This window comes from Aotus nancymaae, unplaced genomic scaffold (genome assembly GCF_030222135.1).
Source record: "Aotus nancymaae isolate 86718 unplaced genomic scaffold, 86718_ANA_hifiasm-v0.15.2.pri h1tg000088l, whole genome shotgun sequence".
NCBI classification, from domain to species: Eukaryota; Metazoa; Chordata; class Mammalia; order Primates; family Aotidae; genus Aotus; species Aotus nancymaae.
This window is the reverse complement of record NW_026988503.1, coordinates 12,238,642-12,251,548: the sequence shown is the minus strand read 5'-3', so window position 1 is coordinate 12,251,548 and position 12,907 is coordinate 12,238,642. Positions and strand designations below refer to the sequence as shown.

At 37.3% G+C, this 12,907-nt stretch overlaps 1 protein-coding gene across 5 annotated transcripts in view; it reads right to left on the bottom strand.

Moving 5' to 3' along the window:
* Positions 1-12,907, bottom strand: part of BORA (BORA aurora kinase A activator) — a 33,712-nt gene that overhangs the window by 1,066 nt on the left and 19,739 nt on the right. For all 5 annotated transcript variants that reach the window (XM_064369098.1, XM_021667175.2, XM_064369099.1 and 2 more), the window contains 4 exons: positions 12,256-12,482; positions 11,382-11,514; positions 8,558-9,168; positions 1,250-1,381 (listed from right to left, as the gene is read on the bottom strand). In XM_064369098.1, coding sequence (XP_064225168.1) covers positions 1,250-1,381; positions 8,558-9,168; positions 11,382-11,514; positions 12,256-12,482 — 1,103 coding nt within the window. The remainder of the gene's footprint in view (positions 1-1,249; positions 1,382-8,557; positions 9,169-11,381; positions 11,515-12,255; positions 12,483-12,907) is intronic.

The following is a 12,907-nucleotide window of genomic DNA, read 5'->3' as shown; positions in this document are numbered from 1 at the left end:
GTTGTTTTCAGTTTAAGTAGGACCATTCAAGGATGCAATTATTATTGGAACTGTCTTTAAAACCTAAAAGCACGTTTCTTTAGCTGAACTCTGAAGGGACAGTAAAGATATGGTATTTTATAAATCAATATTTTGTATTAAAAAGAATCCCAACACTTTGAGAGGCCAAGGTGGGAGGACTGTTTGAGCCCAGGAGTTTGAGACTAGCCCTGGCAACATAGTGAGATCTTGTCACTACACAAAATTATAAGGAAGCTGGCATGGTGGCACATGCCTGTAGTCCCAGCTACTACTCTGGGAGGTGAAGGCTGCAGTGAGCTGAGGTCATGCCACTACACTCTAGCTGGGTGACAGCATGAGACCCCGTCTCAAAAAAAAAAATCTTTCATGTATCTCTACTTATGTTTAGATAGAGAACTACTTTCTGAAACAGGATGGATTTTGTTCAGGTTAATATTAGAAGAGACCTGCTCTGATACTACATACAACAGAAAGACAGTTTGTAAGAAAAGAAAACTAAAGTGGCCTCCCTATTAAACTTTGTTTGCACATTTGCCGATATTTACAGTATTTTATGAGAAACTGGCATATAGCAGCACGGTGAGGTGGCTTACACCTGTAGTTCTAGCTATTCAGGAGGCTGAGGCAGGATTGCTTGAGCCCAGGAGTTCGAGGCTGCAGTGATCTATGACTGCACCACTGCATTCCAGCCTGGGTGACAGAAAGACCCTGTCTCAAAAAACAAAAAGGAAAGAAAAAAGAAAAATGGCATACAAGGCTGGGCATGTTGGCGCATGCCTGTAATCGCAGCTCTTTGGGAGACTTGAGGCAGGCAGATTGCTTGACACCAGGAGTTTGAGACCAGCCTGGGCAACACAGCAGGCCCTGTCTCTATCGAAAATAAAATACAAAAAGAAATTGAGATATAAAATTAAAAGACTGTCCTGACTAGTGCCTGAAATTATGATGAGTTTCTTCAAGTACAAACATATAACCATCACCTGGAAGGTTCAGTAAACGCCCTCATCAAATATATGCTACCTTTGCACACTTTGTAGTATGTAACATACTCATGTTATATTCAGAGCAACCAAAATATTTAAAGGGTATTGGATTTTAAGAAAACAGCCTTACCTTTTAGTGTTTTCAATTTCATATAGCTTCTCAATAGTACTATTCTCTAATAATCAAAATTCTTTCCTATTTCTAACCTAAAAAATATTAATCTTTCTTTACATTTTCTTCATACCTTCATATTAAACGTTTGAGATTTACTCTCAACTTCACCGATTTGTACATCACTTTCTTTGCAGTAACTTTCTGCCCCAACTGTATCTGTAATATTGCTTCCACAATTCTGCGTATTATAGCCACTATCCATCTGACAGGAGAAAAAAGAAAAATATATTGTGAGGAACTTAAAAGTCAAGTATTTTAAGTAGACCGCTATAAACTATCGTTCACTACTTCTGAACGATACTAAAGTAATGTTGATCATGTTGAACGAAATTCAAAAGTAATACACAAAAAGGTATTTCTACGTAGTACCGATTATTGTAGTCACTTTACAATTCCTTCCAATGAAATGTATCTTTTAACTTCCTTAAGAATCAGTGAACAATCTGCTGACAAAATGCTTTCCTGTTACTTTGTGATCATACCTAGTAGATGAAAATGAGTGTTACAATTAACTTCACCTTCCAACCCATTTTCCAGGCTTGTCTCTAAATGGCTTGGCTGCACCTTTAAATAAAATCTACCAAAAAAGCATGATGCCTTTAAAAAGGTGGGTTATATTCACACCTTAGTTGTTCAAAATAATGCCACATGTATAATGGCTCTAGATGTTCAGCTTTTCAGGTTGATAAAAATTGTAGCATTCTAAGATACACTTTCAGTGCAAGAGAGAAAGATTCTAGCAAACTTCTAGCTTGGACTATATATAAAATAACATTGGGTGTCTCTAAAAAGGCCAGGCACTATCTCTGTAATATTTAATATTTTTTTCTCCTTTCAACAACCCTATTACTTTATGAAAGGAGGAAATTAAGGCTTAGAAAGCTTAACTTTCACAATGTCATCCAGTGATGAGGTGATAAAGATCTGAGACCTAAGTACAGGTTCTGTTCACTGCACAACACCATTTACCTGCATAATGCTGAGCACCAGAGAAAGCAATCCACGAGGGAATCACTTTGCATTTAAGCCCTCCCTGCAAGTTAGGATCAGAGAGAAGGAAAAAGATGACTGTCATTTTGTTCCCCTCACAAACCTACAGACTAGACTAGAAAGTGCAGTCTATCACTCATAATCCTGAAAAAATGATCCCCGTTTTCAGGGCTGGATACATATCTGATCACTACTGGAGGTCATGTAAAAGCCTTGTGATGTGTAACATTTTGGGGAGAAAACCTTGTTCTGCTATCATTCAACAGCTAGTTGATCAAAAACATAAATGTCAGATTGCTCCCAGAGATTCTGCCAACAGCTCTTCTTTTTCATACTCATCACTGCCAAATAGCTAGCTCATAACGCAATACTAGTACCTAACTGGATATATATCAAGGGAAAAGTTACTCATTAGTACAGCAGGAAGTAAGGCATGCGGGGAGTTTGTCCCACTTTAATGGAAAAAGCAGGATCAGTGGGAGCCAAGTTGAGATGGTGGCTGACCTCACTGTCCCTCATCTAGACTGCTACTAATGTCCATGCCTAATATGTACCAACCAGGCAACATAGATATCTTGTTATCACCCACAGACATCAAGGTAGGCATCAATCTCACTTCATAGCTAAGAAGGCTGAGGGGCTAAAAGTTAAAAAGTCATGTTCTATTCACTGTTATATAAGTCTTGCATTAAGATCCCATAGCCTGGAAATAAAAGAACTCTAATTCAAACTTGGTTCTAATTGCAAAGTTTATACTCCCGTTGGGCCATGGTGCCTTTAAATGTTGTCTCTATGTCAGTCATTTAACATGCACTTTGTTACTAAATTTATTTTTCTACCACATAAATCAGATGTCATTGTCTTTTAAAACTTTTGATTGGCAACAACTGTGCCTTGTGATAACATTCCTTGACATCTGGGCCCAGCACTTGAGCTCTTCCCTCATCATTCTCAATCCCCCTTGGTCGTTACCATTCAGAGGACCTTGTCTCCCATTACTACTTACGTTTTTGCTTCTATTATTGTTTTAAACTGACACACAGTTACACATATTTATGATGTACATATTTTGATACATGTTTATAATGTGTAATGATCAAACCGAGGTAATTAGCACATCCATTAACTCAAACATTTATCATTGTGTTGGTAACTTTCAAAATCTGCTCTTTGAGCTATGTGAAAATATACGATAAATTGTTAGTTACACTTACCCTATAGTGCTATAGAACACTAGAATGTACTCCTCCTATCTAGCTGTACTTTTGTATCCATTAACCAACCACTCCCTATCCCTGCTCCCCCTACCCTTCCCATCCTCTAGTACCCACCACTTTTCTACACTCTTTTATGAAATCAACCTTTTTAGCTTCCATATGAATGAGAACGTGTGGCATTTATCTTTCTGTGCCTGGCTTATTAATGTCCTCCCGTTGATCCCTGTTGCTGCAAATGTAAGGATTTAATTCTTTTTTATGGCTGAATAGTATTCCATTGTGTATATGTACCACATATTCTTTATCTATTCATGTATTAATGGACACTTAGGTTGACTCCATATTCTGGCTATTATGACTAGTGCTGCAATAAACGCTGGAGTGCAGGTATCTCTTCGACATACTGATTTCCTTTCCTTTGGATATATACCTACTAGTGGGGTTGCTGGATCACATCGTAGTTCTATTTTTAGTTTTTTGAGGAACCTCCATAATGGCTGTACTAATTCATATTCCCACCAACAGTGTTCAGGCACTGTTTACTTACATTAATCACAATGATCATGCTAATATCCTGTAATCCTATTACTATCCCCATTTAAAGAAGAGGAAACAATCTGAAACTATCACTTTCTAGAGTTTATAAAGCTAACAGAGCTGGGCTATAAACTGAAATCTGCCATTATGGTTTCCCAAGCACATGTTCTTTAATGCCATGCTCGCCCCTCAACTAAAAATATTTGCACCTACACCCATCCTGGCACGCTGCCCTCCTTTAAACATGGAAAGGTTACCTCGGCTACTCCTATCAGGGCTCTATATTCTACCCCCTCTTGTGTGCCTCAGTTCCCTCATTTATAAAACAGCTCACCATTTCACAGATGAGGATATCTATTAGATCTGTGAGGTATCACAGGGATTAGCCTCTGACAGTACAATGCCTGGCATGGTCTCTGGTACTTGAAAAGGACAAATGACTGATACCTATTATTAATCATAATATTAATTAATAATTATTCTGCCTAAGTCCTAGTTTTTAAAAATCTCCCTCGTCTTCATTTAAATGCTGTATGCTGTTTCTTCTGTGTTCCATTATTGGAATACTAAGCATGTGGGAGTACTGCTTAAGGTCATCATCAAGGTCTGATTGTAAAAATTCAAAAAATTGCAACCTCAGTCATAATTGGGTTAAGTAAAAACAAAGTAAAAAAGCAAACTACAAAAAGATCTGACTTTGATGCTCTTCTCTAGCTGTCATTTTCTTTCCTTTCACAACTAAACTTCTCCAAAGAGTTACCTACACACATTATTTCATTACTTCCCCTTCTTTAACCTTCCTTCCATCCTTCCATTCACTTTTCACCTTGAGGCTGTTCAGTTACTAATTTAGTCCAATAGCTCCTACCCCCACACCTTTCTTTTTAGTCGGAGTCTTGCTCTGTTCCCAGGCTGGAGTGCATTGGTGCAATCTAGGCTCACTGCAACCTCTGCCTCCTGGTTCAAGTGATTCCCCTGCCTCAGCCTCCTGAGTAGCTGGGACTACAGGTGTGCACCACCATGCCTGGCTAATTTTTTGTATTTTAGTAGAGACGGAGTTTCACCATGTTGGCCAGAATGGTCTCGATTTCCTGACCTCGAGATCTGCCTGCCTCGGCCTCCCAAAGTGCTGGGATTACAGGTATGAGCCACCGCGCCTAGCCTCCTAGGGTCCTTGCTCCTCTTTTGGCAATGCTAACCATTCTTTCCTGCTTAAAATGCTTCATGACACTGTGTTTTCTCAGTGTCCCTTTCTCCTCTTTGGCTGGTTCTTTTTTTCAGTCTCCTTCAGGGCCTTTACTTCCTTTACCCAGTCCCTCAATTCTTTCTCAGGTTCCAAATCCTGGCTCCCTGTTAATCTCAGTAAATACTATTCCTCTGGTTGAACTTAAACTATGCATTCATTCTGTTTTTGTTACGCAAATATTTAATGAGTGGCTATTATGTGCCAGCATCTTTATTATAAGCACTGGGGATAAAAATGTGCATAACTGCTGGATTAGTGGTCTGACTGGAAAGAATGTAAAAGGTATATGGAGTCATGGAAGTATATAATGAGGTCTGGCTCGGCTAATGTGGTTGAGGAAGGCTTCTTTGAGGATGTGATCAATAAATTGTTAACAAAACAAATAAATAGGAGTTAACTAGATAAAGTGGGATAGAAAGAAATGCTACATAGCATGTGCAAAGGCCCTTTGACAAAGAAAACATGGGAAATGTGAAACTTTGGAAAGCTAGTGGGACCTAAACAGAGAATAAAGGAAACAAGCTTGGGAGAGTAAGGGAAGACCAGATCATGCAGTGCCTTGCCAGCCAGATTACAGACTTGTAAAATGAGTATCAAACACATTTTAAAAGTGTAGAAAATAAAAAACTCAATAGAAAGGTTATCATATAAACTTAATTGCCCAAAAATTCAAACAAAAAGGAGATTAAAAAAATAACAGCTACATGCAGTGGCTCATGCCTGTAATCCCAGCACTTTGGGAGGCTGAGGCGGGTGGATCACGAAGTCAAGAGATCAAGACCATCCTGGCCAACATGGTGAAACCCCATCTCTACTAAAAATACAAAAATTAGCTGGGCATGGTGGCGCGTGCCTGAAATCCCAGCTACTCAGGAGGCTGAGGCAGGAGAATTGCTTGAACCCAGGAGGCAGAGGTTGCAGTGAGCCTAGATCACACCATTGCACTCCAGCCTAGACAACAGAGTGAGACTTCATCAAAAATAAATAAATAAATAAATAAATAAATAAATAACAAAAAGATTTTTAGAAATTGGAGAATCAAAAGGAGTTCCAGAGAGAACACTAAAAGCAACCGAGGAGAAATCTATTATTCAAGAAAAGATCCAGGAAGTGAAGGGAACCATCAGGGCATGGAGTGAACAGCATAATGGATGAAAAGAAACCCACACTGAAGAACATCATGGAAATTTCAGAACCCTGTAGACAGAAAAAATCCTATCCCTGTCCAGAGAGTGGGGAATAAAAAGAGATCACAAACAAAAGATTAAGCACTGAAATCATTGCAGATCTCTCACTGAATGGAAGCAATGCCTTCAAACTCTGGAGGACATTTCTAAACTCTAAAATGTGAGAGACAGACATATCATCAGACATGCAATGTCTTTAGAAATGTACTCTTCCTCAGAAAGCTAGCAGAAAGCTAACTATGTGGCAAAGATGTATGAAGCATTTTTAATAGACATTATGATGGTATGAGTAAAACTGAGAATCATAAAGAGTAAAATTTTACTTCAAAGAGTAAAGAGCTTGGGAGGTATCACACAATATATTTTTATCCAATAGAAGGAAGAGGTTTGTAATGGTAAGAGAAGTTAAAAAATGAATGGAATATTCCTGCAAGTGTAATTAAGCATAGATTGTTTGACAATTTAGTAGTGACTACAATTATGGGAGAATATGCTACCCCATGGCTTCCAGAGGGTCGCTGGATTAGATGATGATTAAGTGTATTTCAACAAAAGTATTTTGTAATTCCTCTATAAAAAAAAGAAAGTGAAAAAAAGCAGAGAGTAAAAGAAATTAACAACATCTTTAAGGGATAAACTTTTAAGCCTATATATGCTTTTTTGTATTTATGAAACCAATTTTAGAGAAGCTAAAATATGTAAAAGTGATTCTAGTATAATTTTTTTTGAGCAATGAACCTAGAAGTCAGAATAGGCAACAGAAGCTTAAAAATATGAGCAAAATATTATATTTAATTTTGGGTCATTTAGAATCCTTCCATGAGTTTTAACTTCAGCATGCCCAATCCGACAACACTAAAGCATTATAGGGTTGGTGTGAGAATTAAATGAATTAATAAAGTGGTTAGAAGAGTGCCTGACATATCAAAACACTATGTAAGTATGAGCTATTATTATGAGTCAGTATAAAGTTTTGGACGAAAGAGCATGGACTCTAAAGCCAGACTGCCAGGATCAAATCTCAGCTCTTCCACTTCCTAGCTGTATAGAAACTTTAGGTAATTTACTAACCTCTCTGACCCTAAGTTTCCTCCTCTGTAAAACAGGGATAATAGTACACATACCTCACAAGATTGCTGTAAAGATTCAACAAATTAAAACCTGTGAAAGTCTCAGAATAGTACTTGGCATATAGTATTGCTACGTAAGTGTTAGATGTTATTGCTATCCCCTTCTGACTTTTGAAGTTCCTTCAAAATTCTCAGCTCAAAGAATACAGCAATGAATGGGACAAATGTCTTTCTGTAGTGCTGATTATGAAGTATACGTAGCTGTGAAATGAATCAGGTTTTCCTGTTGTCAGAGACATTGCAAAATTGGAAATGAATAATTTCATGAAAAATGTTGGCTATAATCACGTTTCTAAAAGAAAAATACAGAAACGCATACATAGAAAAATCTAAGGCCGGGCATAGTGGCTCATGCCTGTAATCTCAGCACTTTGGGAGGCCAAGGTGGGTGGATCACCTGAGGTCAGGAGTTCGAGACCAGCCTGGCCAACATGGCTAAACCCCATCTCTACAAAAATACAAAAATTAGCCAGGCGTGGTGATGCATACCTGTAGTCACAGCTACTCAGGAGGCTGAGGCAGGAGAATTGCTTGAACCTGGGAGGCAGAGGTTGCAGTGAGCCAAGATCACGCCACTGCACTCCAGCCTAGGTGACAGAGCAAGACTCTTGTCTCCAAAAAACAAACAAAAAAAACCACAAATGCTCTAAACTCTGTTATCCCCCTTAAATCACATAAAGGAAAAACAAAAATGATTTTATTTTTAGAATACAAATACTATACCAGACCTTGCATTTTTTGGGGACTAGATCCACATGATAGAGTGATGAATCCTGCCTAACTCTAGCAGGATTGATTTCTCTAGAGCAGGCTGATTTCTTTTCTGCTCTCAGTTTTTCCTACTCCAAATAAATATCAGTTAATGTGAATACAAACTATGCCTAACCAGTCATAATTAAAATAAATGTACTCTTCTCATATCACTTGGCATTAATGTTTTTAAAAACTATTATCTAATACTATAGCCCTCATGTTTAATCCATTATCATTCTTCTACTAAAATCTTAGAAAAGAAAGGATAAAGAACAGCAAGACAGTGAGGAAGGGGCTATAGAATATTAAATACCTTACCTGAATGTTACTGCTTTCACAAGGAATGACACTGCTTTCAGCAAGAGGTGACATGCACATATGAGAGTTTTCAATACTGAAGGCAATGCCACTCACAAAATCAGTCATGGGTGAACTGCCATTATCAACTGGCTCCTTAATCCAAGTGTTCTCATCTGCTGTCTCTATAGGATCAACCATATCCACAGTGTTATTATCCTTCTCGCTTTCAACATCCTGCAACAGTGCTAATTCTTTCTCAGAAGCACTGGACTGATTTTGTGTAATAGACAAGGCAGTCACAACCAAATGTGTGCTGTGTGTAGAAGCCTCACTACTCAACTGCCGTAGGTGTTTTCCAGCAGCATCTATGGCTGGTGATGAGACATCTGCAGAAGGAATATTCTCTTTGTCTTCCTCTTCTTCACCATGAGTCTCAAGAGTAAAAGGTATCTGAATCAGTGAGGTGCAATACTGAGTACCACCTCTATACATCTCGAGGCTCATAGGAGACCAATTTTTAATTGGTGAGCAGCCATCTATATAAGGACTTCTGATACACGGGTTAGTAATCCCATTAGAATTTGTTCCAGATGAAGCATCAGGAGAATGAACAGTAAACTTCCTTTGTTCTGAAAGGTGGGAAGGGGAAAAAAAATCACATCATAAAAACATGAAAATGGAAAAGCCATTACTAAATGGTAATCATGTTTCATGCCAGGAAAAACTGGATTTCTCTAACAGTTGTGGTGTTTGCCAAAGTGAAATTTTGATGTCAAAAACAATAGCACAAATGGATGTGTCTCAATAAGCAGGATGAACCTCTTCAAAAATAATTTATTTGGCACTTTCTCCTTTTTTTTTTTCCTTTGGAGATAGGGTCTCACTCTGTCGCCCAGGCTGGAGTGCAGTGGCACAATCACAGCTCACTGCAGCCTTGACTTCCCCAGGCTCAGGTGAGCCTCCCACCTCAGCCTCCCAACTTAGCTGGAACTATAGGCATACCACCATGCCTGGCTAATTTTTTTTTTTTTTTTGTAGAGATGGGGTTTCACCATGTTGACCAGGCTGGTCTCGAACTCCTGGGCTCAAGCAATTCACTGGCCTAAGCCTCCCAAAGTGCTGGGATTACAGGTGTGAGCCATCACATCTGGTCACTTTCTCTTTTTTAATTAAATCATTTTACTCACGGAAAATTATTTGCTTATGAGCATACTGCTATTATACTAACATTGCTCATATACAAGGAAAATCCCTAGCCAATCAGCTGAAACCTGCAACTTAACAGCTGTACCTGGTAAATGAAAAACATAAAAACATGTGTTTATGTAAAATACAAGCAACATGAAAAAACAAACAAAATACCGGAAAATATCTGCAACAATAAAGAGCCTAACAATGATAATCAAAATGATAAAAATGTTTTAAAACTTTAAAAAATATTTTTTGTAATTTAATTAGCTTAACAAAAACAAAAATTCCAAAAATGGATAAAAGCACACAATCTTTCCAATAGTAAACATACATAAGAAAAGTGTTCAGCTGGCCGGGGTGGCTCATGCCTGCAATTCCAGCACTTTGGGAGGCCGAGGTGGGCAGATCTCAAGGTCAAGAGATCGAGACCATCCTGGCCAACATGATGAAACCCTGTCTCTACTAAAAATACAAAAATTAGCTGGTCATGGTGGCACACGCCTGTAGTCCCAGCTACTCGGGAGGCTGAGACAGGAGAATTGCTTGAACCCAGGAGGTGGAGGTTGCAGTGAGCCGAGATCGCGCCACTGCACTCCAGCCTGGTGCCTGGTGAAAGAGCGAGACTGTCTCAAAAAAAAAAAAAAAAAGTGTTCAGTCACATAAATAATAAAATTATGGAAGTTAAAGCAAGGGAAGGCCATTCATTTAATAATAATATGAGTTTGAACCAACAATTCCCCCAAAAGACATAAGTGACAATAAATATTTGGAGAGAGCTCATGTCATTAGTGAGCAAAGATACGAAATTTAAAGCAGTGAGATATTTCTGTAATATGCCAAATTTGTAAACATCAAAAATAATACCAGTGTTTCTCGTTGGAAAGAAATGACTTTCTTACAAACTACTGAAGAAAATTTCGATTGGTACAACCTTTTATGAGGAAAATTTGGCAAAATTCATCATCAAAAGCCTTTAAAACCATTCACCCTCTTTGACCAAATAAGTTCATTTCTGAGAATTTAATCTAAGAATATAAATATGTATAACATCAAGTATACATAAGGATAATTATTAGTTTCATGATAAAGAAAACAGGATCTAGAACCATCTATATATATGTATATACATGTATATAACCATATGTGTATATCCATATATACACACATAAAGACTAGCAAAATGTAATTTTCGGTTTTCCGAAAAATTTTGTGTACTAAGAAAAAAACTGTGAATAGTTTTCAAAAAGTGACAGTTTTTTCAAAGAGAAATTCATGTACTGCAAAGAGACACAGTTCATATTTACTTTAAAAACCTTAATCAAATATACCTTTACAAAATCTGAATATTACCAGTCTAAACCTACAGGTCAGAAGGCATACGAACACCAACTTGTCTCTAAAATTGCTTTTTTCCTTTTGATAGTGTTTGATGTAAATATTGCTAATTAAAGCAACTGTATTTAACACTACAGTGTAACTTGGTTGAGAATTCCAGCCTTTGAAGGTAAACTGTTCTTTTATTTAAAAATCGAAGTTTCTGAATGTTAGGTTAGTGATCATTTTGAGCTCTATCATTCAAACAAATTAAAAGAACCTCTCTAATAACAAATATTGATAGTATAAAACTTTTAACTGGTATTATGTTACATACCTGAGAGTGGGGTCTTTCCTATCTGAAATGCAATTGGTGAGAAAGTGGGTGAAGAAATAGGTGAAGGACTAGTTACGCTTCCCAAGCTGTATCTTTTTGCACTAGCCTGAATAGGGCTAGAAGAAAACTGCCCCTGTAATAAAATTAAATAGTAAATAAATTTATATGGTTCTCTTTCTTAACTCTTACACTGCATGTTATTTATCATGGTCTTCGACACATATTTATAAACTAGGAATAGTTCCCAAGAACCACCAAAAGATACCCTGTAACAAAGAAAACTAAGAAGATTGCCACAAAAATTCTGAAATAGTGTCGAATGTTACTCAAAATATAAACATATTGTATTTGAACAAACCATTAAGTTTCACACTAAGCAACCATCTGTGAAAATAACTTACTCTATTAAGCCAAGCCAGTTGTATTATACTGTAAATGTCACATACTTTAGTAGATAACCTAAAGGCTGATGATAAATCTGATCATCCTGTACATATCTAAATACAAACTTGGAGAGTCTGACTTAAAACATTCCTATGACTAATGACAACTCATGAACTAGAGTTAGTCTTTGTGAAGGATAATACCCAAAAGACAACCATCCCTCCTTGTGAAAGCAATCTGGGCAGCTCGTCCAACTACATCTCACAGGGGTGTCCAAGGGAGAGAATACAGTCATGAGTTCTTAGTTTCTCTTTCTGGTTAGGCCAGTAAAGGTCCTTCCTTATCCCTTTTTTCTACTTATTACCAAAAGTGGAAACCAAAAACCACGGCTTCAGGCTGCTGAAAGCCTAAGACAGAACAACAACAAAATAATGTGGGTTGGACAAGCTTGACAGCAAATCAGCCAACTGCTTTTCAGTATACTTCTCACCGAACTTGGTGTCTGCAAGGGGCTCCTACACTTTACAGGAGACAAATCTATTGAATAAAACATCTCCAGTGATGTTTGAGCACCACTATGAGGACTTCTGGGAGAAGCTGAAGGTAACGAGTCAGAGATGCTTCCGTTCCCATCCAAAAACAGCTTTCTTCTGAGGGATGAAGAACTGAGGTTTCCAGGAGATTGATCTGCAAATTCATCAGCTTTAAAATAGTCACCTGTATTTAATAACAGAGCTAGTCATTTTAAAGAGCAATTATACTTGTTACTCAACTTTTTTTTTTTACCAGTGAATAACTAAAGTTTATTTGTTATTAATTTTTTCTTAAATAATTTAACTTTTATTTTTTAATAAAACATAAAAAAGTGATCCATAATTCTTAAAAGTCAAATGGTAATTTGTCATGCAGAAACAGAATTAAAAAATAAACATCAAAGCATTCTAAAAGATCAATTGTGAGACAAAATTTTCTCTTTCCTCCTCCTCCATTCCTTTTCCCAATGATTACACCTTTAAACTAGTTAGTTATCTCTTTGCATATTTATGTACATATTTCTAAATAAGTGATTTTTTAAAAATATAGATTTTCTTTTCTGATTAAAACATCTAACTGAAGGGTGAAGACATAGTGCTCTTACTTGT